At 52.2% G+C, this 26,845-nt stretch overlaps 2 protein-coding genes across 2 annotated transcripts; one reads left to right on the top strand and one right to left on the bottom strand.

Annotated features, from left to right (window-relative positions):
* Nucleotides 1-609: 609 nt before the first annotated feature.
* On the top strand, nt 610-3,708 carry LOC309978878 (ADP/ATP translocase 3). The gene is made up of 4 exons (XM_082865531.1): nt 610-817; nt 1,445-1,931; nt 2,595-2,735; nt 3,164-3,708. The coding sequence occupies exons 1-4, from the start codon at nt 707-709 to the stop codon at nt 3,319-3,321; spliced, it is 897 nt and encodes a 298-aa protein (XP_082721657.1). The 5' UTR covers nt 610-706; the 3' UTR covers nt 3,322-3,708.
* Nucleotides 3,709-5,520: 1,812 nt separating this feature from the next.
* On the bottom strand, nt 5,521-26,845 carry LOC309978903 (interleukin-3 receptor subunit alpha-like; the record flags this gene model as incomplete). The annotated part of the gene is made up of 11 exons (XM_082865567.1): nt 5,521-5,720; nt 6,008-6,089; nt 7,269-7,365; nt 7,984-8,104; nt 9,831-9,857; nt 12,273-12,391; nt 14,465-14,643; nt 14,731-14,863; nt 16,392-16,506; nt 18,531-18,673; nt 26,782-26,845. 11 exons carry the CDS (start codon nt 26,843-26,845, stop codon nt 5,646-5,648), a joined length of 1,155 nt encoding a protein of 384 aa, XP_082721693.1. The 3' UTR covers nt 5,521-5,645.

Below are 26,845 nucleotides of genomic sequence, written 5' to 3'. Positions count from 1 at the left end.
CTACTCCGGCCCTGACCCCGAGAACTGTCGCTCCTCCCGCGGGGCGATCCCTGGGGTCGCGGCCGGGACTCGGGAGTCTACAGGGGTCATTAAGACGAGTCCGGGGTCGCCGCCGGTCCTCAAAGGTCAGCGGACTTAGACTGGGGGTCGCGGTCGGGACTCGGGAATCACCGGGACGACCCCAAGGGTCCGAGGGTCCGATGCCGGGGCCGGGGCAGGATGAACATCGGGCGTCGGACTCAGCTACCCCTGGCCTTCCCCTTACGTAACCGCCGTCTATCGCGTCCCCCTGGCCCGGCGTGACCTTCATAAGGTCAAGGCGGCCGCCGCGCCCCCCCAGCCCGCAAGGCGCATGGGCGGGGCCCGGCTCCCTACATGCCCCGGGCGCGGCTAGCGGGAAGGGGAGGGACGTCGGCGGCGGCTCAGCCAATGGGCGCGGCGCTCGAGGGCGAGGGGCGGGGCGCAAGCTGCTCCCGGCAGCCCGTGGGGGCGAGACGAGCGGGAAGGGGCGGGGCTTGTGCGGTGGCGCAGCCAATGGGCTCGGCGCGCGGGGGATCGGGGCGGGGCGTGGGCGCCTTAGCGGCTGCGCGCTGGCCACCCCGTCTTTTCGGTCCCGGCGGCGGCAGCGCAGACCAGCGGTGCCCACGCTCCGGCTCTCCGCGCCTCCCCTCCACTCTCTTCCCGCTGCGTTGCCCGCCTCGCCACCATGACGGAACAGGCCATCTCATTCGCCAAGGACTTCCTGGCCGGAGGCATCGCCGCCGCCATCTCCAAGACGGCCGTGGCCCCGATCGAGCGGGTCAAGCTGCTGCTACAGGTGGGAGCCGGCTACGCACACGCGGACGCCGGGCGAGGTGCGAGGGTCCGGGGCGCGGGGACGACGGGCCGGGCAGGCCGCGTGCACCGGAAGCGGGAGGCTGCGCCGCTTTGTCCGCGCGCCGCCGGCTTCCGGGGATTGCCCGGGCGCGCGTCACGTGGGCGCTATGGCTTGCGCAGAAAAGGGGCCGCGGGCGCGTACGCGCGTGCGCACTGGGCCTTGCGGCACAGTTCGGGGAACGCATGCGCATGGAGCAGCCGCGTGGACGGGCCCCGCGGGGCGAGGGCCGTGACCTTGGGCGGTCACGAGGGCAGTCGTCGTGTCCTTCATTGGACTTCCGTTCTTTTCCCCTTTTTATTTTCCTTTTGCTGTTCTGAGTCAGAATAAGCTGTTTTTGTTGCGGGATTGTTAGAAATGTAGCGCTAATGCAAACATCGTTGCTAGTTTGTTGTTTGTAACACTTGTAGGGACCCGTAGTGACCAAAAGATGCTTTTTTTCTGGTAGGACGTTTGGCCAGCTTAAAGGCCACATGCACATGTTATCTTACGAAGACGGCACCTTTCGTTGGGGGTTCTTGGGGGCGTGTGACTTAGGCCCTCGTGTAAAACCCGTCTCTCTGCCCCCAGGTACAGCACGCCAGCAAGCAGATCGCGGCCGACAAACAGTACAAGGGTATCGTGGACTGCATCGTGCGCATCCCCAAGGAGCAGGGTGTGCTGTCCTTCTGGAGGGGCAACCTGGCCAATGTCATCCGCTACTTCCCCACGCAAGCCCTCAACTTCGCCTTTAAGGATAAGTATAAGCAGATCTTCCTGGGGGGTGTGGACAAGCACACGCAGTTCTGGAAGTACTTCGCCGGCAACCTGGCCTCCGGCGGGGCGGCCGGAGCCACCTCGCTCTGCTTCGTCTACCCCCTGGATTTCGCCAGAACCCGGCTGGCGGCTGACGTCGGCAAATCCGGCACGGAGCGGGAGTTCAAAGGCCTGGGAGACTGTCTGGTGAAGATTACCAAGTCTGACGGCATCCGGGGGTTGTACCAGGGCTTCAACGTCTCTGTGCAGGGCATCATCATCTACCGGGCCGCGTACTTCGGCGTGTATGACACCGCCAAAGGTGAGTGCGCTCTGCTCTCGGGGCTGACTGGACAGGTGCTGGGCGGGGGGCTTCAACAGCATGTCTGTGGACTCCCAGTCCTGGAGGCTGGAATCTGAGATCGAGGTGTGGGCAGGGCTGGTTCCTCCCGAGGCCTCTCTCCTTGGCATGTAGACGGCTGTTTCCTCCCTGTGTCCTCACAGGGTTGTTCCCTTTGTGTGTCTGTGTCCCAATTTCTTCTTATAAGGACACCAGTTCTATGTGATCTGGACTCATTCTGATGACCTGATTTTTTTTACTTTAATTATCTCTGTAAAAGCTTTTATTTCCTAGTACAGTTACGCTCTGAGGTCCTGGGGTTTGGGGCTTTAGTATATTTTGGGGGAGGACACAGTTCACGCCCTGTAAAGTAAGTCACCCTGGAGGTCGGGGCCCAGGCCCGCTGGCACCTTTGCAGTGGAACGGGTGTGAAACCTTCCACTTGCCAAGGCCCGTCTGTTTCCCTCTAGAGAGGCCCCTGCCGCCGGGTACTGGGTTGGTCTCTGGGGCCATCCTCCCAGCCTGCAGGTGGCTTCCCCATGTCTGGCTGGTGTGCTGACCCCAGCGTGACCAGTCTAGTGTCACGTGGTGCTGGGATCCCCGCGTGGAGATCCCTGGGGCCTCACGCCCACGGTGACCCCGCAGGCATGCTCCCCGACCCCAAGAACACGCACATCGTGGTGAGCTGGATGATCGCGCAGACGGTGACGGCCGTGGCGGGCGTGGTCTCCTACCCCTTCGACACCGTACGGCGGAGGATGATGATGCAGTCGGGGCGCAAAGGAGGTACCGTCTCCGCCCTGCTCCGGGCCGCCTGTGCTCTGGGGGTGGGGCATCGCTGAGTGGCCTGGCGTTCGGCCCTTCGGAGGTGCACGGCCAGCACGTGAGGTGCTCTGTGCCGGGCGGGGGGGGGGGGTGGTGCAGCATTTGGTCCCGGAGGGAAGTAGCTGGGCTTCGTGGGGGAGGCCTGGGCCGGGTGCCTGCCCCCTCTCTGCTCTTGATCCTCGGGTGTGCTGGGCCCTAGGGAGGCTGGGGCTCGAGTTTGTGTTCGATCCCCACCCAAACTGTGGGTGTGCAGAGCTTCCTTTTCCTGCGGTTGAAACGCCTAGCCACCCAGATGGTGGCAGCTGGGGCCCCGCGTCGGCACCGTGTCTCTCCGGGGCCTGCTTCGCGCCTGTGTGATCCTCTCCGTGACCCCCGCCCTCTCCCCGCAGCCGACATCATGTACAGGGGCACTTTGGACTGCTGGCGAAAGATCTTCAAGGACGAGGGCGGCAGAGCCTTTTTTAAGGGTGCCTGGTCCAACGTGCTCCGCGGCATGGGCGGCGCCTTCGTGCTGGTCCTGTATGACGAGCTGAAGAAGGTCATCTAGGCGCCCTGCCCACTCGCCACAGCGACCAACACCTCCACATAGAGGAATACCTGTTACGGACCATTGACCTTCGAGAAATTCCAGTGTCCTCGCGGAGGGCTGGGGCAGCCCTGCAGAGGGCTCCTCGTGACCGTCGGCCCTGGGTCCATGTATTGATTACGGGGGGAGGGTAATCGTGACGTGTTCGTGGGTCCACAGGCGGTGAGGCACCTCTACCCGCCAGACCTAGATTCCAGGTGCTTGTAGGACCGACTCGTGTTTAAGTATTTATTTAAGAAAATCTCGTCTCCATTTGTACTTAAGCACTATTCTCTTTTGCACAGCCGAATATTTAGTTATGTTCTATGTCAGGCGTTCTGCTGCGAAACAATAAAATTAGGACACACGAACGCTGGTTTTGTTTCTGAATTGAGCGGCCTCGTGGGGTGGGAGCAGGAAACAGCAGGGTCTCAAGCTGGGGAGGGGGAGGCCCTGGCTGCCCATCTGTGGCCTGGCCTGTCCCAGGGGCCGCCCTCAGGTGCTGAGGGGAGCACGCAGATGCGGGGACCCTGGGGCTTCCTAACCTGAAGTTCCCTTCCCCCAGTGCCCGCCCTTCCAGGCCTACCTGTCACTGGGGTTTAACCACAGAGAAGCCCCCCAGGGTGGTAGCAGCTGTGTGTCCCGTGGGCCACCCCTGCCCTGGGCTCACAGGGGAATCCCTTGCAAGGTGAGCACGTGCACCCTCTCGGGTGTGCCTGACCCCCAGCCCCAGGCAGGCAAGCATCCTTCCGCCCCTTGGAGCCGTTATCTGCAGGAAGCCTGATGTCTCCCAGGCCGCCCCAGGGTCCTGGTACGTCATCATGGGGGAATGGGGTGTATTCTGGGGCTTGCTCTGGGTGTTCTCAGGGTCCGGGACTGTGCCTGCAGGGTCATCACCAGTCTGAGGTCTCACGGTCGCACACAGAGCCGCCCAAGAACAGAACTGTCCCCTGGGTCCACGTGGAGCTTCCAGCACCAAGTGACCTTGAAGAGGTCAGACGGGTCCGCTGCAGGGGCTGGAGAGGGGAAGCCAGCTGCAGGCCACAGCAGGACCGCCCCGAGGCCGGCTGAGTTCATCGGAGAGCAGAGCTTCCATCTCCAGCCCAGGGTGAGGTCGGTCAGAGAAGCCAAGCTGGAGCTGGCTTTCCCCAAGGTTACCTTGCTGGAGCTGGGTGGGGGACAGGACGGCACGGCCGCCACACGGCCACGTGGGTCCCGCCAGCCCGGGCTCCACAGAGGAGTCCTGAGTGGAGCTGGGTGGGGGACAGGACGGCACCGGCCGCTACACGCTCACGTGGGTCCCGCCAGCCCCGGCTCCACAGAGGAGTCCTGAGGAGCAGCCTGGGCTTCTGACCCACCTGTGCCCCAGCCCTTGGGGTGGAGTCACTTAGAACTGGGACATCGTCTGTCTGTCTACCCAGACCTGTGCTGACTGCCGGGGTCACACCTGGGACACGGTTCCACCCGTGTGCATTTAGGCCCATAGACTGTGCACCATCCTGCAGACGCAGCAGGAGTGCCTTCCGCAACGCTAGCAAGTCTGCATCTGCCGTTGGGTGTGAATTCTTTGCTACAGAACTTGACATATTAAGCGCGTAAACAAGGGAACGAAATTAGAAGTACTCCAGGGAAGCCTTGCCTCTTGGAGACTCGGGTTCCCGGGGGCCAGGCAGTGCACATGGGCGTCCTTTTCCGTGGGTGTACAGGTGGGTGCCTTCACTGCCCACCACGACCATGTCTGGACGCAGGGCCACACCTCTGCGCCTGCGGGTCCCCGAGGCCCACAGGCCACGCTGCCCTGACACCCCCTTTCCTGCCGCCTTGACGCCCGTCTCCCATGTGCCTTCCCTGGGGTCGCACACGTAGCCAGGGGAGGGATGTAGACACCACCCCCCCCCCGGCCCCGCGTTGTCACACAAGTGATTTAAGGGGCTTACAAAGGGGAAATGCAGCAAGAAAACAGTTCAAGACAGAGAAACCAGGCAGGCAGGGCCCCTTAACGGACTTGGGAAGGAGCAAACCCAGTGGGCATGTGGGCGTGCGAGCACTGGCCAAGTCCAGGAGGCTGGAACGTGGGGCTCAGCGGCGCTGGGGGGTGACCCCCACTTCCAGGGGTCACGGATGAGGAAAAAAGCCGTGACATGAGACATGAGCCCAACACATGTTTTGTTCTTTCTTCCTCGAGGTGACCCCGTGTCAACTGCACCGGGCTTTCCCATCCCTGACCCCGCTTGAAACATCCACGACCTGCCGTGAGCAGGCTGTGCGCCCTCTGCCTGGCGGAAAACCGGGCCTCTGCACCAGCTTCATGTTTCCCCCAGAACCTGCACCTCGGCCACTGGACACTCCTCCTGGCTGTCTTGGTCGGGGTCCCAGGTCATCTGCGGGGTGAGGGAGGCGAGGTGAGTGCAGAGCCACCGTGGGGGCAAGTGCACCCTGGAAAGCCCCAGGGGCAGGGCCAGCGCAGAACACACGTCGGCGGGAGGCTCCCCAGGGGCTCCCGGACCCGCATCTCGGGGTGACCGCCCGTGCCACAGGACCGGAGCCGGCTCCTCCCCTGCCCATCACATTCCCAGGCCACCCTCCAGGGCCAGCAGTGCCCTGCTCCCTGGGTGGGGCTGCAGGCACCTGGCACCAGATGTGTCCCCCGGCGGGAGACACCACGTACCGTCCTTCCGTTCTGAAGTTTGCCATTGATGTGGTCTTTCATGTGAGGGATGGGAGGGAACAGCTTCTGCATCACCGAGAACCTCGGAGGAGAGAGAGAGAGACACCTGTTCTGAAACCCGCACCCACCAGCGGAGGGGAGACGCGGCGTCCACTAGAGCCCCAGCGAGGCCCCGATGTAGTAGGAGTGCAGCCTCCTTTGGGAGGGGTCCCTGCAGGAGACGTGCGGAAATGAGAAAGCGGAGCCCTAGCAGAGCTGCATCTGCTCAGTCAGCTGCACCGCACGCACCTTGGCACCTCTCCCGAGACCCCATCCTATCACCATGGCAACCTCCCCCCCCCCCAGCCTCCGCGCCGAGCCGGTGGTCCCCTCCCTGGGGCGGCGTCCCATCCGCTCCCAAACCAAGCCCCTGGGCGGGGCGGCTCTGCCTGAAGCGGCTGGGAGGGGTGGGCGTGAAGCCAGCAGCCAGACGAGGCAGGAGCCGGCGCTCGGGGCGGGGCGGGGCCGGGCGGGGCCGGGCGCACCCTTTCGGCTCAGCACGCAGGCCTGTGGAAGGGACCGCAACCGGCCTGGCTGACGCTGCCGCGCGCCTGCTGCCTGCCGGGCTGGGGAGGGGTCCCGGAGCCCCGTCCGGAGGAGCTTCCTTTTCTAGGGTCGTTTTTACGGCTGCCCCAGGGAACCAAGATGGTCGCCCAAGAGAGAGCCCGGCCAGCCCCCCTTGGGAGACGGGAAGATGCCTGGTGCTCAGAGGGGCCTGGAACCTTAAGCTCCCTTTGCGTCTCAGCTCAGGCTCTTGGCATACAAAGAAAAATATTCTTTCTAATCACTAGAAGGTCAGTATTCGTGGTGGCCACCGCCGGTGAGGTCAAGAAGAGTGGTGGCATCTCGGGTGTCAGAGGGACGGAGGGGGCGGCGTCGGGGTGAGGTGTGAGGTAGCGAACAGCGCGGGCATGTGGGGACCAGCAGACCCCCACACAGGTGCTGGGGAGGGAGGGGCCCGCAGGGTGCTGCACGGGGGACCCGGCTCCTTGGGTTCCGCGGGCGGCAGGGACCAGGTGGCAGAAACCAGGCTCTGGTTGGCAAAAGACCGCTGGGGCGACGAGAGGCGGTGGCTTGCGACTGGCGGGGGCGCGTCCCGCAGCCCAGACGCACGGGCGCACGGGGCGGGGCGGGGGCGGCGGAGAGTGGGCAGCGCGGGCTGCGTGGCCTGCGGATCGCACTCCAGAATACGACCGCGCAAACCAGGGGCCCGCGGGCTCACCTGCAAAACCGGAGCACGAGCCCCATAGCCAGCAGCGTCCCCAGCGCGATCAGCAAAGACGTCAGCCAGACGGGGAGGCGCGCGCCCTCCTCACACACTAGGGAAGAGGGGCGGGACGCGTCGGGCAGGTCCCGGGAGGTCCGGGGTCAGCACCTCCACGGGGGCTCGGGGAGGAGGTGGCCGGCACGGGGGGCGGGGGGCGCGTCCAGGAGCGCCGTCCACCTGGGGACAGCGGCCACCTGCGCACCGGGCCGGGCCCCGCGGGAATCCCTCCCAAGTCGCCAGAATCCCGATGCCCCCCGACCACCGACCGACACTTGGAGTTGGGGGCTGGTAGCGCCGACCCCTCGGATCAATTCGGGTCGCGGGCGGGGGGGAGGGGGCGTCAGCCACGCCCATCGGGAGGGGCGGGGCCAAGGTTGGTCTGTTCCCCACCTCCCTCCCTCCCTGCCACGCTGCGTCCTGGGTGCGCGCTGCCTTAGTTCTTGAATTTAATATATGGATTTTTCGCCTCAATTTCGATTCTTTTTTTAAACTGCATTAAAAGGTTTGTCTTGTAACTCAGAGTGTTGGCGATAGCCGGCTCCGCGCGCCTGGCGCAGCGCCATGGGACAGCTTGGACACACCATCACAGACGGGAGGGAGGCGGTCACAAGCCCAGGGACGTCGGGAGCCCCCAGAAGCTGGAAGAGACAGGAGGGACCCTCCCACTCACCGAAGTGTTGGGGGACACTCCATGGGCCCCAAGGTTTGTAATGGGAGAAGGTGGCATCCCTGGCCCTTACTTGCACCGTGTAGGTCCCAGGATTGTTCAGCTCCAAGAAGGCTTTATAGATCTGCAGTTTAAAAGAAAGTAGAGGGGGGAAAAAAAAAAAAAAAGAAAGTAGAGGGGAAAGTCCATTCCCAGTCCGTGGCGGAAGAATGGGGCCTTCAAGGGGTTGAGTGGGTCCTCCCCACATTCACGTGTTGGGGTCCTAACACTCAGCGTCTCAGAAGACGACTTTATTTGGAAATAGGGTTGATGCAGATGTGATGAGTTAAGAGGAGATCGGATAGGGTACAGTGGACCCCTAGCCACTATGACTGGTGTCTTTATAAAGAGGGGAAACTCAGAGACAGACACGTGCATACACACAGGGAGACACCTTGTGGATATGGAAGGGATACGGCCACAAGCCTGGGGATGCCTGGAGCCCCCAGAAGCTGGAAGAGGCAGGAAGGACCCTCCGCTGGAGCCTTTGGAGGGAGCGTGGCCCTGGGACACATTGACCTCAGACGTCTGGTCTCCAGAACTGGGGGAGGGTGAATGTCTGTGGTTCTCAGTCACCCAGTACGGCTGCCCCAGGGAACTAAGACGGCCACCCAAGAGAGAGCCCGGCCAGCCCCCCTTGGGAGACAGGAAGATGCCTGGTGCTCAGAGGGGCCGGGAACCGCAAGCTCCCTTTGCGTCTCAGCCCAGGTTCTTGGCTTCTAAATAAAAATATTCTTTCTAATCACTAGAAGGTCATTATTCGTGGTGGCCACCGCTGGTGAGGTCAAGAAGAGTGGTGGCATCTCGGGTGTCAGGCAGAATGGAGCCTGTAGAACATTCAGTGGGGTCCCCCCAAGAAGAGTCGTACCCCCAGAACCTGGGACCTTATTTGGAAACAGGGTCTCTGCAGAGGTGATGCAGTGAAGGGTCTGAGATGAGGTCCTCCTGGAGGAGGGTGGCCCTACATTCAATGACAGGGTCCTTCTAAGACACAGAAGAGGAGAGACACAGAGGAGAAGCCCCGGGAAGACAGAGGCAGAGATGGGAGGGATGCGGCCACAAGCCCAGGGATGCCTGGAGGCCCCAGAAGCTGGAAGAGGCGGGAAGGACCCTCCCCTGGAGCCTCCGGAGGGAACTCGGCCCTGGGACACTTTTATCTCACTCAGACGTCTGGTCCCCAGGACTGAGGGAGAATGAAGGTCTGTTGCCCACATTGTGTGGTCCTCTGTATATACACACACACATATATCTAGTATTGATTTGAATCATATCCCCTAAAACAATAGATAAGTCCATATTCTAACAGCTGGTACCCGTGAATGGGATCTTACATGGACAAAGGGTCTTTGCAGATGTGATGAGGTGAAGGGTCTGAGATGTGGTCCTCCTGGAGGAAGGTGGCCCTACATCCAATGACAGGGTCCTTCTAAGACACAGAAGAGGAGAAACACAGACACAGAGGAGAAGCCCCGAGAAGACAGAGGCAGAGACGGGAGGAAGAGGCAGAGACAGAGACAGAGAGAGACAAAGGAGAGACGGTGGCCATGGGGTCTGTGGCCGGTAGTTGCGGTACGGAAGCAGCTGCCTCCGCAGGTTGGAGGCAGTTAGATAGTGAATTAGGGCGTGGTGACACTCCCACCGAATCCTGAGGGATTTGGGGGCCAGGGGGTGGACCTTTAGGGCAGCACCAGGCAGGTGATGGCATCCGGTCTATGGACCGGGGAGCTTCATCTCAGAGTCACTGGACAGTAATAGACATAAGGAGCCTGCGCTTGGGATGCCAGACTGGGGCGGGGGCGGGGGACACCCACCTCCTGTTTGTAGGCGAGCTCCGTACCCTGTAAGAGAAAAGCAGAGCATGGGTGCCTGACCCCATCCCCAGGAAGGGCCGTCATTTGTCAGGGCGTCTTCAGGTTTACAGAAAAGTCGAGGATAAAATAATCAGTCATTGAGTAGAAATAATAAATAGATACTTCTGTACACAAAAATAATAAATAGAGGTAACTGAGTATAACATATCGATGAACTAACAAGTACCTGGGGGAGGGATAAATTAGGAGTTTGGGATTAACAGACACACACTACTCTATATATATAATAGATAAATAACAAGGACCTACTGTAGAGCACAGGGAACTCTACTCACTATCTTGTAATAACATGATGGAAAAGAATCTGAAATATATATATATATATAACTGGACATATACAGTTAATATGTGTATGTAACTGAATCACTTTGCTGTGACCTGAAACTAACACAACATTGTAAATCAACTATGTTTCAATTAAAAACAAAAAGTTTTTTAAGTACCTAGTCTTTTATGAAAAAAATAAAATTGATAGACTTGCTTTTTTTGAGCCGTTTTGGTTAACAGAAAAATTGACCATACGCTAGTTGAGTCTAAATAAGAAATATAGTACATAAGTCAGTAGACAGCAATAGTGAATGGAAGTAAATTGTAGAGTATAAAATACCAACTACCTCAAAAATATCTGGTCTTTTTAATCAATAGACTTGACTTTTTTTGAGTGGTTTTGGGTTTACAGAAAACTTGAAGATAAGCAGTAATTGAGTATAAATCATAGGTATATAGATACATTGACATAATGAATAAATATAAGTAAATAATTGAGTATAAAAATGAGCTCAAAACTACTTATTTTCTTTTAATTTATGGACTAATTTTTTGAGCAGTTCTAGGTTTATAGAAGAGTTGAGTATGAAATAATCAGAACACGAATATAAATAATAAATACACACAAACAGGTAAATACGCATAAAAGATAAATATAAGTAAATAATTGAGTATAAGATGCTGATTAGTGCAAAAATATTTGGTCTTTTAAATTAATAGATTTTTTGAGTAGTTTTAAGGTTGTGGAAAAATTGAGTATAAGCAGTGATTGAACATAGATAAAAAATAAATGTAATAAATATAAGCAAATAATTGAGTATAAAATACTGATTGACTCAAAGTGCTCGGTCTTTTTTTAATTAATAGATTTTTTTGAATAGTTTTGTGTTTATAGAAAAATTGAGTAAACGGCAAGGTCCTACTGTGTAGCACAGGGAACTACATTCAATATCCCGTGACAAACCATCATGGAAAAGAATATGAAAAAGAATGCATATATGGGTATAACTGAATCACTTCTCTGTATAGCAGAAATTAACACAACAGAGTACATCAACTATACTTCAATAAAATAAAAAATGAGTACAAGCAGTTATTGACTATAAATACATAAACAATAAATAATTACAAGTAGACAATTAAGTACAAAATACCACCTAGCTCAAAAATAGCTGATCCCTTTTTTTTTAACCTATTGACTCCATTTTTTTGAGCAGTTTTCGGCTTATGAGAAAGTTGAGTGTAAAGTATAAATAAATGTAACACGCACAGAAAAATAAACGTAGTCAATAACTATGCCAGCCACTGAGTATAGAATACCGGTGATCTCCAGCATATTTTTTTAACAGTAGGTTTATTCAGGTATGATTTGCGTACAGCAAAGCACACCAGCAGAGCATATAATCTGCTGACTTTGGCAAACGTGTGCGTGAAACCGGCACAATACAGGAAACGTGTCCATCACCCCCAAATTCCCTCCAGCTTCTCCTCCATATGCCCTCCTCCCTGCGCCCCTGCCCCAGCCCTCAGATCTGTCCCTACAGAGCATCCTGAGTTTTCCTGTGTAAATTGTTTCTTTTATGACACTTTTAAACATACACAAGGGACCCTCCAGTTCTTGGTGGCTAGGATTCCACTGCGTGGCTATATTTTGTTCATCCCTTCCCTAGGGTTGTGTCCTGTTTAGGGACCATTATACACGTAGGTGCTACAAACACTTAGGTCCCATCTTTGGGGGGCTACTGGTTTCATTTCTCGCAGGGGAATTGCAGGCTCTGTGACATACGGTCAGACAGAGTTTCACCAAGTGGCTGTTTCAACCTTTTGCTCTTTTTCTGTAGGGTTATCTTCTGCGTGTTGACAGGTAAACATTCCTCCTCTACCCCAAACCTGACGAAAGTATGCAAGCATTCCCTTCCATATTCTGATTCCTTTCCAACGTCAGCGGTGTCACTCAAACGGCCAAACACTTGGAGTTTTGCTAAAGCTCATTTATTTTACAGTTCCTCTGTTTTTTTTTTGTTTGTTTGTTTTGAATGTTTCACCTACCCCCAAAGCCCCGGAGTCCAGGGGGATGTAAGAGTATAAGAGATGCCCACCCAGGAAACCGCTTACCTTCTGTATCTGCAGTTCATACTTGAAGTCATCATTAAGGTGACTCCTCACTTGCCACTGCATGAACAAGTAGCTTTGGTTACACCACCTGCTAGTGATGTTGGGAGCAGCTAATACCTCTAGGGAGAAAAAAAACACTTTTATGAGTAAAGCACATCAAAAAAGAATTTCTTCCCCCCCCCCCCCCGCCCAGAGATACTTTTAAAAGAGGCCTCCTACAAGCTGGGGGGGTGTGGGGGGAAAGAGAGGAAAATGTCATTCCAAGGTTAAAAAGTATCAAGAGACAGAGACAAGTGAGAGAAAACTGTTGGCATGATTAGGGTCACTGAGCCTGCGGACCAGCTCAGACACTGGCCCGGGGGGACCCCTCACCCACTCGGAGGCCCTTGCAAAGCTTTCTTCTCGTCTGTGCAGGGACACCCCTCAGAGCAGCGCTGTTCTTTTCCCTCTCGGCGATTCCAGTCCCTGGGGCTACGCTTCTCCAGCAGGGGGAGCAAAGCGCGGTCCAGCTGCAAGGTCCCGCCCTCCTGCCCACTGGACCAATCGGCTCTGCTCAGACCCCACCTCCAGGGCAGCTGGCCCCTCCCCGAGCTGCCCGGGGCCAGTCCTGCCCCCAAGACTTTGGCCGCCAATCCCACTCCCAAAAGTTCACCCGGAATCTTCTGCCCCCGCCTTGGACTCTGACCGGGTCCCACCCCCTGCTTCCTTCTCACCTGCCACCCCCAGCGTGGGACCCAGCTCCTCCAGGACCCTCGGGCCCCCTCTGTGGGCTGTCCCAGGGCTCCGCCCTTTGCCCTCCCTGGGGTGTTGTGCATCCCTGATTCCGGCTCCATCAGTTTCCTGAAGGACGGCGCCTAGGTCTACAGGTCTGACCCCCCGCCAGGACCCCACTGGTGTCTGCCCAGGCTCACCATGGGGTGGTCCCCAGTCCCGGATCCCCCCACTGATGTGCACTCAAACCTCCGGCCACCTCCACTCCCACTGCCACACGGGCTGGCACCACCCCGCCACCCCTGCTGGGAACCAGGCCGTGGACACCCCACGTGGACAGCAGGGCTGGGGCCGGAGCACAGTGCGGAGTTGCGGGCGGGGCTACACGTGTAGGGCTGCACTCGCCCAGGGGTGCGTGGTGTGTGAGGGACGTGGCATCAGAGTGAGGTTGGCTCCCGGGCCGGGGGGACACCACAGACAAAGGCAGGAGGCCCATCCCGGCTTCTGAACCGGAGGCCCCCATCTTCTCCCCTTTTGCACCCACCTCTCCGCTCATATGCTTCCCTGCTACACGTGGACCAGCCAGGGTGGTGAGGGGCCAGGTTTCATGGGACTTGAAGCTGTCCTAGTTTGGGGGGCAGTGGGGTCTAATTTAAAGTAAAAAGTATTGACAGAGCTTTGCTAAGATGGGTTTTGTGTCCTGAAAACCTGCCGTCGATAGATTCAAACAAAAAGAATAACTATTTTTGAGCTATTTTTGAACACAGGGCCTGGAGAGGGGCGACCCGTGTGAGACCCCCAGCCTCATGGTGCAGCTGTCCTCGGTGGATGGGGGGCACAGCGCCATCTGCTTGGTGTGTTCTGGAAATGCTTCCTTAGGTCCAGGGAACACAGAGCAGCTGCTGTGAGATAGGTGTCTGTGTCTCCCCAGATTCACGTGCGGAAGCCCTGACGCCCAGTGGGACGGCTTTAGAGGCAGGGCCTTTCGGACACAATCCGGGGTTAGATGAGGTCCTGAAGGTGAGGCCCCCATGATGGGATCAGTACCCTTATAATCAGAGCAAGGGGGTGTGGGATGAATTGGGAGATTGGGATGGACATACGTACACTAAGATGTGTAACACAGATACCTAATGAGAACCTGCCGTACAGCACAGGGAACTCTACTTCGCGTTACAGCAGAAACTAACACAACACTGTAAAACAACTCTACCCCAATAAGAAATAAGAATAAAAAAGAAGTGGGGGAAGAGGCACCAGAGTTCGCTCTCCACTGTGTGAGGACACAGCACACACGCAAGCCAGGAAGAGGGTCTCGCCAGGAACTGACGTGCCCACGCCCCGACCTCCGACTCCCAGCCCCCAGGACTCTGGGAGAGGAGTGTGCCATCTAAGCGCCCAGCCTCGGGTATTCGGTTTCAGGACAGCAGGCAGCATCTCCACGGAAGTACGGCACACGAAGCAGGCTCACATTTTCTCACCGATTTTGGCTAGTCTATCACTCGTTGCAGAGCAGGGGATTTTGGAGCCGCCGCCGGTACCATTCACCAGGAAACGCGTCTGATCCTTGGATAACACAGAGATGTTGTGAAAACGGCACTGGACGTTTGTTCCTCGCTCATCTGCTCTGTACTGGGAGCACGGCCACGTCTCGCAGGAGCTGCGAGGGGTGCGGCTGCGTCACGAGTGGCCCTGAAGCCCCCGCCCCAGCCCGGGGGAGCCCCGGCGAGCCCAAGGCCACACCTACTCCAGGTTCTCCAGGTAGAGATGGTACTGCACGTCCCTCGGGGCCTCCCGGCCCACCGCCCAGCTGCACGTCAGGAAATCCACGTCGTGAACCCAGCAGGTCAGGTTTTCTGCAGCCGCCCTGGGATTCCCTTCTGGGCTTGCAAAGAAGAGGGAAAAAAAAAACCCAAAACTGAGTCCCGGATAAACACCAAGGTCCTACTGTAGAGCCCAGGGAACTATATTCAATATCCTGGGATAAACCATCATGGAAAAGAATATGAAAAAGGATATTTATGTATAACTGAGTCACTTTACTGGGCAGCAGAAATTAACACAACGTTGTAAATCAACTATACGTCAATAAAATTTAAAAAAAAAGTTTTTGAAGTGAGTCTCTTTTTGGTGATCCTTGTGAATTCTCACGCGGTTCTAAGAAATAATAGAGGGGCTTCCCTGGTGGTGCAGTGGTTGAGAGTCCGCCTGCCGATGCAGGGGACATGGGTTCGTGCCCCAGTCCGGGAAGATCCCACGTGCGGTGGAGCGGCTGGGCCCGTGAGCCATGGCCGCTGAGCCTGCGCATCCGGAGCCTGTGCTCCGCAACGGGAGAGGCCGCAGCAGTGAGAGGCCCGCGTACCGCAAAAAAAGAAAAAGAGAAAAGAAAAGAAATAATAGACACATCCATGTAGCGCTTACCGTTTCTGCAGTGGTAACAACTCCCCTCCCTGCAAGGCTCCCCGCCCATGGCCCGCCCCCCGTGACCCTATATACCCTTACCGGATCCCTCCTGCCCCCAACCCTGCCCACCTAACCCTAAGCCTAAGAAACGCCCAACAGTCTTCTGGAACTTTCTTTCTTTCTCTTACTAGCTACTCCTCAGCTAAAGTCCGTTGCCATCAGAACCCTATTTTTAAGAAGTGACGTATTTTGGATGAAACGTGGATCAGCTAGAGTCACGGAAAACATTTTTTTTTTTTTTGGCGGTACGCAGGCCCCTCACTGCTGTGGCCTCTCCCGTCGCGGAGCACAGGCTCCAGACGCGCAGGCTCAGCGGCCGTGGCTCATGGGCCCAGCCGCTCCGCGGCCTGTGGGATCTTCCTAGACCAGGGCACGAACCTGTGTCCCCTGCATCGGCAGGCGGACTCTCAACCACTGTGCCACCAGGGAAGCCCCATTTTTTTTTTTCTTAATGAAAGGGGAAAAGAAAAATCCAACAACATAAACTGTATTTCCAACAATTTGGAGCCAGAGTTTATCTTCCTCGTTTTCCCATTCTCAGAAGAGCACAGTTTTGTGATATTCCAACTTCCTGACAAAGAGCGCAGGAGGTGTTCAGACTTGCTACTGTGTTCTCTCTGTCCAAACCGTATATGGGATCAGACAATCTGTTTGCTTGGCATGAGGAAAATGATAAAACTCTGTTCTCAAACTAAAAAGACAAAACAAAACAAAAAAGCAAAAACACAAAAACCAACAACAACAAAACCGCTCTATGTTTCTACAGCTCCATTCATTCAGCCAGGTGCCGTGTGTGAAATTGCGTGAGACCCTCCGAGATGGTCTTTTTCCCACGAAGCTATGTCCCTGGAGACCCATCCAAGGTAAAAGCCATTATTTTGGTATTCAGAGCACTAACAGATGATTGAAAGCAAAGAACACCCTGAAAGAGCATCTTCCCCTCACCTTGACTAGGATACTGAATCCACGTGGAGAATGGCTGACCTTTGGTCACCTTGATGCTGTAGTTTGTAGCTTGGCATGACAAGTCAGGAATACTGCAATACGCCCTTTTCCGTGCCTGAGAGAGACAGAGCAATCTATTATTGCTCTATCCCTAATTATTATTACCAATCATAATTAGGGGAGAACTAATAAAACACTGAGACTTTAGATTTTAAAAAGAAAGAAAGAAAACTATAGGTTTTCTTTAGTTTTCCTCAACCTCCAAAGCCGGAGTCTCGGTATGCAGAGAGAGAGAGAGAGAGAGGGAGATGAAAATGAGGAAATCACTCACCAAAAGGAAAAAAATATCCTAGAAGGTTCTAAGACAGAGTTGGCAGAATGCCTTGATATTTTGAGAAGATATTTAGCCATTTGGCCAAGAATGTGATGGTAAAGTAGTGATGGACAAACTGGGCAAACAGATAAAACCTCAAGGAAATGGAAATTATTAAATTTAGGAAAACAAACATTTGTGTAAGACAGGAAAGAAAAATCCCCATTAACCACATGGCTCAGGTGTGAATAGTGTTTATATGGTTATAATAAACTGAATATTTGTCGAGAGAGGAGAGAGTGTGAGCTGGGGATGGCAACTGCTGGGGAGGTGAGTTGTGCATAGGAAATAGAGAGTGAAGCCTCCCGTCCCTTAGGAGAAAAATCAACACATTTTGGCCAAACGGACTGAATCAAGAATTTGTGTTATAGAGAGATGCAGAGGTCTAGAACAACAGCATCGGGGGTAAAAAGGTAAAAAGTGATGTCTCACTGAAAAGCTGCTGTTTTGTTATAACGAACCCCGTACGACTATTTTCCTCTTTAAACTCTGTGCAGGTATTGATTTGGAAACAAAAAACAGAAAACAGGAAAAGAGGGCTTCCCTGGTGGCGCAGAGGTTAAGAATCCGCCTGCTGATGCAGGGGACACGGGTTCGAGCCCTGGTCCGGGAAGATCCCACATGCCGCGAGCAACTAAGCCCGTGCGCCACAACTACTGAGCCCACGTGCCACAACTACTGAAGGCCGTGTGCCTAGGGCCGTGCTCCGCAAGAAGAGAAGCCACCGCAATGAGAAGCCCGCGCACTGCAACGAAGAGTAGCCCCCGCTCGCCGCAACTAGAGAAAGCCTGCATGCAGCAACGAAGACCCAACACAGCCAAAAATAAATAAATAAACTAATTAAAAAAAATTTCTCGGTTCTTCTGCAACATTTGTTCTTGCAGATAGAGTTTAGGGTCAACTGGCCGAGCTCCATTAAAATCCCATAGGGGTTTGTCATGAACTGGATTGTGCCCTACCCACCCTGCAAAGAAAAAACCCTCATATATTGAAATCCAAACCCTTAATGGAAATGCATTTGGCGTTGGGGGTCCTTAAAGAGGGGATGAAAGCAAAATGAGATCATTAGGGTGGGTCCTGATCCCATAGGACTGCTGTCCTTATGAGAAGAGGAGATCAGGACACAGACACACACAGAGGGACGACCACGTGAGGACACAGGGAGGAGAGGGCCGTCTACACGCCCAGGAGAGAGGCCTCGGGAGGGACCAGCCCTGCCCACACCTGGATCCCAGATTCCAGCCTCCAGGACTTGGGGACATACATGTCTGTTGTTTATGCCGCCCCGTGTGCGGTGCTTTGCTACAGCAGCAGCCCAAGCGGACTAACATAGGGTGTGATTGGATTGTACTCAGTTGAGAGCCATTTGAGGGAACCAACGTTCTTCCCAAGGACGCGGACAGGTGCGTCCTTCTCATGAAACATGCTCAGCGGTTGGCATTCTCACCACGGCCTCTGCCCATGAGACGTGTCACAGTTCTCACGCCCTCCGAACCCTCTGATACAGGAGGGGATTTGAGTGGGGGGCAGGGGATGGTGGAGGGGGACAGTGTTTCCCGAGGTCTCACTTTCAACTGGGCTTGGTTCTCTACCTGCAGCATCTCAGCCCATTTCCACACCAACCCTCTCCGGTGGGTACCATTCTGGATGTCTTCCAGATCAGGAGCCCCAAGCCGCAGTGCCCGTAAAGGACCCCACATTCCACAGCTGAGCCCAGGAGTAGAACCCGTGTCTCTGTGATGCTATGTACAGGGAAGACGGTTTACCTTAGTGAAAGCTTTTGAATTGATGAAACACATAATTTCGGAAACGTTTCCATGGAGGTCCCAGGTCAATCTTTTTCTTCCCGGCTCCATCCTTAGGTTCTTGATTGGTGGGTCTGGATCGGAAATGTCTATAGGGTTAGGGTCTGGAGAGAGGCACACAGCGCTTAAACTGTGTCCTACTCAGTTACCCCTTGGGAAGCTGAGTTCCACACGGAGAAGTGGCTGCCTGAAGCAGGCAGAGGACCCGAATCTGTAGCACCTTAGTGAGCTCACCAGCTCACCCTCCCAACAATGGGGGCAGAGAGTCAGAAAAGCAGATCACCGCTGCCGTCCGCGTTGATGGGAAATGTGCCTTTCTTAAGCATGTATGTCAAAGAAGGTCGTTTTCACTGAAAACCAATTCAGGCTGAGAGAGTTGGCTCAGTGTCTGCTCTCCAGACTGAGAATTCGGAATGCTTTGCAAGTTGCAATAGAAATTTTAATGTAGGGACTTCCCTGGCGGTCCCGTGGTTAAGACTTCGCCTTCCAATGCAGGGGGTGCGGGTTCGATCCCTGGTTGGGGAGCTGAGATGCCACATGCCTCGGGGCCAAAAAACCCAAACATAAAACAGAAGAAGTATTGTAACAAATTCAATAAAGACTTTAAAAGTGGTCCACATCAGAAAATCTTAAAAAAAAAAGAAATTTTAATGTGATATATTAAAAATATATAAACTCATATACAAGTATATATAATGGAGTATATATTTTCATAAAGTAGGAGACCTGATCTTTACACAAGGATATTTATGTTCTTACACAGAGTGCCAGAGGAATTCTCATCTTCTTGGAAAACCACCCAAAATGCGTACATCTAAATACATTTTGAAGTGTAATCAAAGCACATATATATTCGTATGATGCTGTCAATGGGGACGGAGGTCAGAGTTTGCAGACCAAAGGATTCCACGTGTTTTATCAGTGACTTGCTTCATGAAGCAATCACATAGGACCAATAACTCAAAGTTATAAAGGTCCATCAGACATTTCTTCAGCTGTTATCTGTGACCCCTCATTTACAGGATTTCGCAGAAATGATTATAAACCGCAAGCGCTGTGATCAGTTATCAGGATCAACAACCTTAGTTTGACAAGCAAGACCAAATCCTGTGAATATCCTGGTTTCTGGCATTACGGTCTCCCAACCTATAAGGATAATTTATTCCTTAAAAAACAACTTCCCTAGGGAAATTTCTTACAAGTGAAAATGTAATTTTTAATGGATTCTTATGCCTCAGAATTTATATTCACTTCTTCCAAAACAACAGCAAATACCATTAAAACAGCTATGAGTGATGCAGTAGAAAATATGAGTTTTAGCGTATTTTTATTACATTTAAGTTTGTTTTTAATGTTTGTAGCTTTATTTACAACTTTAATTATTTTATTTTATTTTTTTTTGTTTTGTTTTTGTTTGTTTTTTTGCGGTACATGGGCCTGTCACTGTTGTGGCCTCTCTCGTTGTGGAGCACAGGCTCCGGACGCGCAGGCTCAGCGGCCATGGCTCACGGGCCCAGCCGCTCCGCGGCATGCGGGATCCTCCCGGACCGGGGCATGAACCCGCATCCCCTGTATCGGCAGGTGGACCCTCAACCACTGCGCCACCAGGGAAGCCCACAACTTTAATTATTTTAAAATTAAAATTTTAAAATAATCTTCATAATCTAATATGAAATGTACTTATATAAAATTATATATATTTATATAAATAAGTCCATATATATTTAAATCACATAACAAGGGAGTTTTCTGTCACTATGTTTTCCATAAAATCTACCTGTGCTCCCTTAGAGTGGTTATTATCTACCCAGTTACAGCTGTGCTCACAAATAAAAAAGAACTTTAATGCAAACATTAAAAGCAAATCTGTAAAGACAAAATGAAACAAAATCAATGCAAATACACATAAGAGTGTTTACTGCAATATACTCGTGTCCCTCCAGTACTCTGAAAGAAAAGGGACATAGTGTTCTCAACCCTAGAGCTTTTGAAAAACTATAGATGGTGGGAAATACTCTTCCAGTCATGATAAAGTAGCCTCAGATGTATCTCTCACCATAAGCCCCTAGAAAATGGCCAAATATATAAAGCAACTATTTTTAGACTTTCTGAAAACGAAGACAAACAATTCTGAGAGCGTATTCTGGGGTGGGAGACATTCACAATCCAATGGGACAAGGTGGAGATTCCTTGCTGAACACTGAGAAGTCAGTAAAGACCCCAGAAGAGTCATGCCTTTGTTGTCGGAGAGAAAAAGCTAAAAGTGACTCACCTTGAAAAACTTCAAAACAAGGCGACCCACCAATAAAGGAATGGCCTGCTGAAACAAAACTCACCATCCTTAAAGAAGGCAACCAGAGAAGACCCTCACCAACCCATCCTTCACAATATCCAGCACCCAATAAAAAATGACTAGACACGCAGAGAAGCAGGAATGCGTTGGCTGTGACCAGAAGAAATATCAGGTCATAGAAATCGTCCCCTAAGTGGCTGATGAAGAAATTAACAGAGACGTCCATTAAAACAGCCACTATACATATGTTAGAGGACTTGAAGGAAAACATGAACACTATGCAGTGAGGAATGGAAGATATAAAGGAGGAACCAAACAGAATTTTTAGAGGTAGAACATATAGCATCTGAGATGAAAAAATTCACGTGGATGAACTGGAAGACAATGGCAATGAGCTACGCTGAAGCCCCCAAAGAAAAATATTTGAAGAAATTGTGGCCAAACATTTCCTAACTTAATGAAAATTATAAACCTACAGGCCCAGAAAGCTCAAAAACCCTACCTAGGATACACAGACACACAGGTACCAACACACACAAACGCTAAGACGCATCATCCTCAAATGCCTTTTTAAAAAGTGGTATCGAGAAAATCTTAAAAAACCAACGGAAAAAAGGCATCGCACCTATCAGAGAACAAAGATAAGAATTTCTGCTGATTTCTCTTTAGAAACAATGGGAGACAGAAGGTACCAGAACGACTTCTCCCAATGCTGCAAGAAAACAATACAAATCCTGGTCAACCTAGAATCTATATCTTAGCGATAAATGGAAGGTGAAATATAAAGACTTTTTATAGTGACAAAAAGTGAAAGGTTTTTGTTTTTTGTATTTTTGTATTTGTTTTTTTGCCAGAAGAGCAGGTCTGTAAGAAATGTTTTCAAAAAAGGCTTGTGTGGCTGAAGGAGAAATCAGCAGATGGACACTCACGAAGGAATGTGGAACCAAGGTGAGCAGAGATGCAGAAATACCAGAAATAGTAGAAATGTAGGCAAACATGGAAAGCTTTCCCAGTTTTTTAAGGTTTTAAAAAGATAATTCTTTAAAAGAAAATATTGTATTGTGTATTGTGGGCTTATAGAGATGTAGAAGTACATGTGTGACATGGCATAAAGGATGAGGCAGGAAGTAAACGTATACTGTTTTGAGATTCCTATGTTCTATGTGAAGTAGAATAACATTATTTGAAGAGAGTATGTACTGAATGGAATCATCCCAGAGGAACCGCACAAGCCATAGAACAAAGAGGGCTAGCCCAAAAGCCAACGGTAGAGAAAAACACAAAAACAAGAAAAGCACTAAAAAAGTAACTGGAAAGAAGTCAGGAAAGGAGGGGCGAAAAAAAGAAAAAAAAGAAAAACTGAAAAAAAAAAAAAAACCAGCAAACAAGCAGCAAAATGGTAGAATTAAACTCAATCACCTTAATAAGTTCATTGCATGCAAATGGTCTAAACACTCCAGTGAGAAGGAAAGTTTTTCAGGCTAGACTTTAAAAGTACCCCACAGTATGCTGTCTGCAAGAAAGGTACTTTAAATATAGTTTAAATGGCAATAATAGGAAAGCATATTTTATGCAAGCTCCAATTGTATAAAACCTAGGATTTTATCCCAGGATTTTATTTCCGGGGGTAAGAAGGGACCATTTCAAGCGATTAAATGGCCAATTCATCCTAATATATGTGCTCTCAACAGTCATTTTGAAAATACATGAGGCATAAGCACCACCTCCCTGTCTAATAGAACAGATAGACAGAATACGGGAGGGATATACAGGACTTGAACAAAATATCAACAATTTGACCTAATTGACATTGTGGGGACATTCTAACCAATGACGGCAGGGTGCACATTTGTTTTTTGTTTTTTTTTTTGTCCGGGGGCGAGCCGCACGGCTTGCGGGATCTTAGTTCCCTGACCAGGGCTGGAACCCGCGTCCCCTGCAGTGGAAGTGCAGAGTCCGAACCACTGGACCACCAGGGAAGTCCCAGGATGCACATTTTTATCAACTACAAACAGAAGATTCATCAAAATAGACCGTGTACTGGCACGGGGAGTGTCAGTCCTTTTAAAAAGGTTTAAATCATTCACTGTGTATATATTCTCTGACTACAATTCTCTCTTGATTAAATTCAAGATCAGTCTTTTAAAATCTGGAACACACCAGATATTTGCAAACAAAACGACATACTGATAAATTACCATGTGCGTCTTAGAAGAAATCACAGGAAATGTAGAAAACATTTTGAACTGAATGAAAATGAAAGGAAAAAAAAGTGCGACGCAGCTACAGCAATGCTTACAGGGAAATTTATAACATTACATGTTTATGTTAGGAATAGAGTTTAAATTCAAGAATCAGTTTGCACATGAAGACGTTAGAGAAAGAAGAACAAATTAAACTGAAAAGAAATTAAGCCTAAAGCAAAATCCCTAAAAAAAATAAAGGGAACAAAAAAAATATCAGTGAAAAAGAAAGTGGAAAAACTATATAGATTGTCAAGGAAACCAAAAGCTGGTGCTATACAAGAGACAATATAATGGAAAAACCTCTCTCTTGCTACACTGATCAAGAAAAAAACAAAAAAAGACCAATTTTAGGAATGAAAGAGGGGACACTGATACACATCCTGAAAGACATTGAAAGAAGAATTGGGGGTAATTTGAACAAAAGTTATGCCAATACCTTCAACAATGTATGACATGAACCAGCTTCTTGAAAGACACACATTAGCAGTACTGACATAAGTGGCAAACCTGAATAACCCTGTAAGTATTAAAGGAATAGAATATATAATGAAAAAGCTTCCCGAAAGAAAGCATCAGGCACAGATGGCTTTGCGGCTGAATCCCACCAGCAATTTAAAAAAGAAATAGTAACAACGTGCGGAAACTTTCTGAAAACAGAGGAAAGGCGGGAAACATGTTCTGACTCACTTTATGAGGCCAGCGTTATCCTGATACCAAAATCAAAACATTAGAAGTAAACTGAAACCGAAAACGCCTTATACTCCTGGACACCAAATTCCTTCACAGAATACTAGCCCATAAAATCAGGTAAAGTACAAAAGTGGTAACACCTCCTGACCCAAAGGATTTACTCCAGGAATATTTTAAGGCTATTTTAACCATCACTATAATGGGCCCCTTTAACAGAAAACTGGTGATCGTATCCGTAGAAGCAGGAAAACCTTTTGACAATGTTTAACACCCCTTTGAGACGAAAAACTCTCAGCAAACTAGACAGGGACGAAAACGTCCTTCCCCTGATAAATCTCTGAAAATCCTGGCGCTAATTCAGACTCAGTAGGGAAGGACTAACCACTTCTCCATATGATTCGAACAAGACAAGGTGTCTGGTTTCAACGCTTCTATTCCACCGTGTCCTGTACCCACGGCTTCTCTAATGCACTTTGACCAACGTTGTACTTTTAGGGCGCTTAGGGGGGAAATGTTAGAACGGTACAACGCGCTCCCTGCTTCCTTCAGCGTTTGGCTCCTAGAAAGCTACTCACTTCCTGCCCGTGGTCAGTGACCCCAGAATACCCATGGGCCTGAAGCCACCACAAAGGTGGCAGCAGCCTCAGCCCCGTACAAGTGGGGCAGACAAAGACGGGGGGCGGGGGTGGGAGCCTCAGGCGTGGAGAAAGCCCCCTCCCCTCCCAGACCTCCTGCATCTCCCGGCCCCTCTGGTCACCAGGTGCGGCCACGTGACTGACTTGGAGTCCAGGCAATGGACAGAAGCAATGTGTGGTCCTCTTAGCTCAGACCTGTAAAAACTCCCGTGTGATCCGTCTACAAGCTCTTCCAAGGAGATGATGGAGCTTCCCAGGTCCATCCGTAGGTAAGGATCCCGGGTCTGTACATGGAACAGAGACCCCTGGGATGGAGTGAACTGTGTCCTTTCCCCAGCCCTCCCCAAATCATGCTGGAGTCCTAACCTCAGAACGGGACCTTAGCTGGAAATAGGGTGAGTGCAGATGTAATTAATTAAGATGAGGTCCCGCTGCCATACTGTGGCCCTAACCCAATCTGACTGGTGTCCTTATTAAGAGGGGAAATTTGGGTACAGGTACACACCCGGGGAGAACCCCCTGTGAAGACAGGAGGGAGGCAGCCACAAGCCCAGGGACACCTGGAGCCTCCCAAAGCTGGTAGAGGCGGGAAGGACCCTCCCCGGGAGCCTCTGGAGGGAGCGTGGCCCTGGGACACCTTGACCTCAGATGTCTGGTCTCCAGGACTGGGATAAATAAATGTATGTCACTCAAGTCCTCCAGACTACGGTATTTTGTTAAGGCAGCCTGAGCTGAGTAAGTCAGCAGTCCCCGGAAGAATGATACCTATGCCCTAACACACACACACGCACACACACACACTCACACCATCTGAACTCCACTACTCTTTGAGGAAGGAACGAACTTCTCATGGTTAGGCAATGCTGTGGCCATCACAGCGGCACAGGGCGCGGCGCCTGATGCAAGCACCCAGCGTCCGTGGTGAGGGGGTGCACTCTGTTCCCGTTGCCTGAAGCGCTGCTCCACATGTGCGTGTTGTGCGAGCTGGACAGGAGGCTTGGTCACTGTCCCGGGTCCACCGGTCACTCAGCGAAGCCCTGATGGGAGGGGCTTCTCTGCAGACCCTCCCCAAGGCAGCATGCCCGCCTGGAGGGCACCATATCTCTTGTACTCCTGTAAGCATCCAGGTCTTTGCACCCCGAGTTGGGCGCCCTCACTACTGGGCGCCCAGGAAACGTAGACTCTCCGTACCCCGGGGCCGAGGGCATGGCTCCCCTTGGGGGTTCTGCTGCCTGGTGGTGGGCACTCTCCACCAGCAGCAGACTGGCTCTGCACCCTGTCCCACCTGGGATATTCTCTCCCAGCCACACCTGTCACCCGAAGTCAGCCGGACACTGACAGTCAGAGGTGGGCACGGCAGCTTAAGAACCTACATCACTGTCTTTTCACCTCCTTATCGTGTGTCACGGTCGAACTTCACTATCACGTCGCGAATTGTTTCCTACCCATCACCACCGTGCTTGAAGATGGTGGGAACTTCCTGGACGCCACGGAGACCCTGGTTTTCACCCTAACCCCCCATAAATCTCCGTTACAAATGTGAGAAAAACAGGATGGAGTTGCCCCAAAAGCATCTTACTCGTTGCTTGTCTGCCTGTCCAAGCTCCAGACGACGCATCTCTCATGACACCTGGATTTTTATCTCCCGGTCCCGGAGGCCAGGATGCTATAGGATTGGTTCTTCCCACAGACTCAGAGGGAGAATCCGTTCCAGCTGGAGAACCTCTGCAGCTTCTGGGAGCTGCCCTGCCCCGGTCCTAGGCGTTCCTGCACTTGTGACTGCATCACCCCAATCTCTCCTCTATCGCCACCTGGCTTCTCCCTGTGTCCATGCCTGGGTCCAAATCTCCCCTCCTCATAAGGACACCCATTGTTCTGGACGGGGATCCACCCACGTGACCTCATCTTAACTCAGGGACGTCTGTAAAGACCCTATTTCCAAATAACTCCGGTTGACAGGTTCTGTTCGTTAGGACTTCAGCGCATGAATCTGGCGAGGACCCAGTTCAGCCCATCACCCTAATGTTTGCACGGGGTTCTTCCGACCCAGAGAGAGGGTGACAATACATCCAAGCACACTGCCGGGTCCCAGCGCCGTAGCTACACCCAGAGCTCTGCACGTAGTGTCTTGACCATATCAGGATGAACATCCTGTCTGTGAGGTACCAGTTTTGCAAGATGAACCCGCCGGGGTGACTGAGGGGAAGGCTACGTGGGAAGTGTCTGCACTATCTCTCATGGCAGCCGAGTGACTCGACCGTGACCCCAATGTAAACAGTTTCACTGAAAAGCAACACAGCCCCAGGGACCCACAGACCACACGCGGCTTTTCCTCCGGCTTTTCCTACCGTGGTCCGGTGGCAGCAGGCCGGAGACGGGCACCAGGAAGACCGCCAGCCAGACGAAAGCCAT

The sequence above is a fragment of the Leucopleurus acutus genome (assembly GCF_964270905.1).
Source record: "Leucopleurus acutus genome assembly, chromosome: Y".
Lineage (NCBI taxonomy): Eukaryota > Metazoa > Chordata > Mammalia > Artiodactyla > Delphinidae > Leucopleurus > Leucopleurus acutus.
The sequence above is the reverse complement of the archived record's forward strand: the minus strand, read 5'-3'. Positions and strand labels throughout refer to the sequence as shown.

Excerpts from the sequence above, each read along its gene's own strand:
- LOC309978878 (XM_082865531.1), top strand. The coding sequence starts at position 707 with ATGACGGAACAGGCCATCTCATTCGCCAAGGACTTCCTGGCCGGAGGC. Across the intron at positions 1,932-2,594 it reads CGTGTATGACACCGCCAAAG|GCATGCTCCCCGACCCCAAG; the intron begins GTGAGTGCGCTC and ends GTGACCCCGCAG. Across the intron at positions 2,736-3,163 it reads GCAGTCGGGGCGCAAAGGAG|CCGACATCATGTACAGGGGC; the intron begins GTACCGTCTCCG and ends CTCTCCCCGCAG.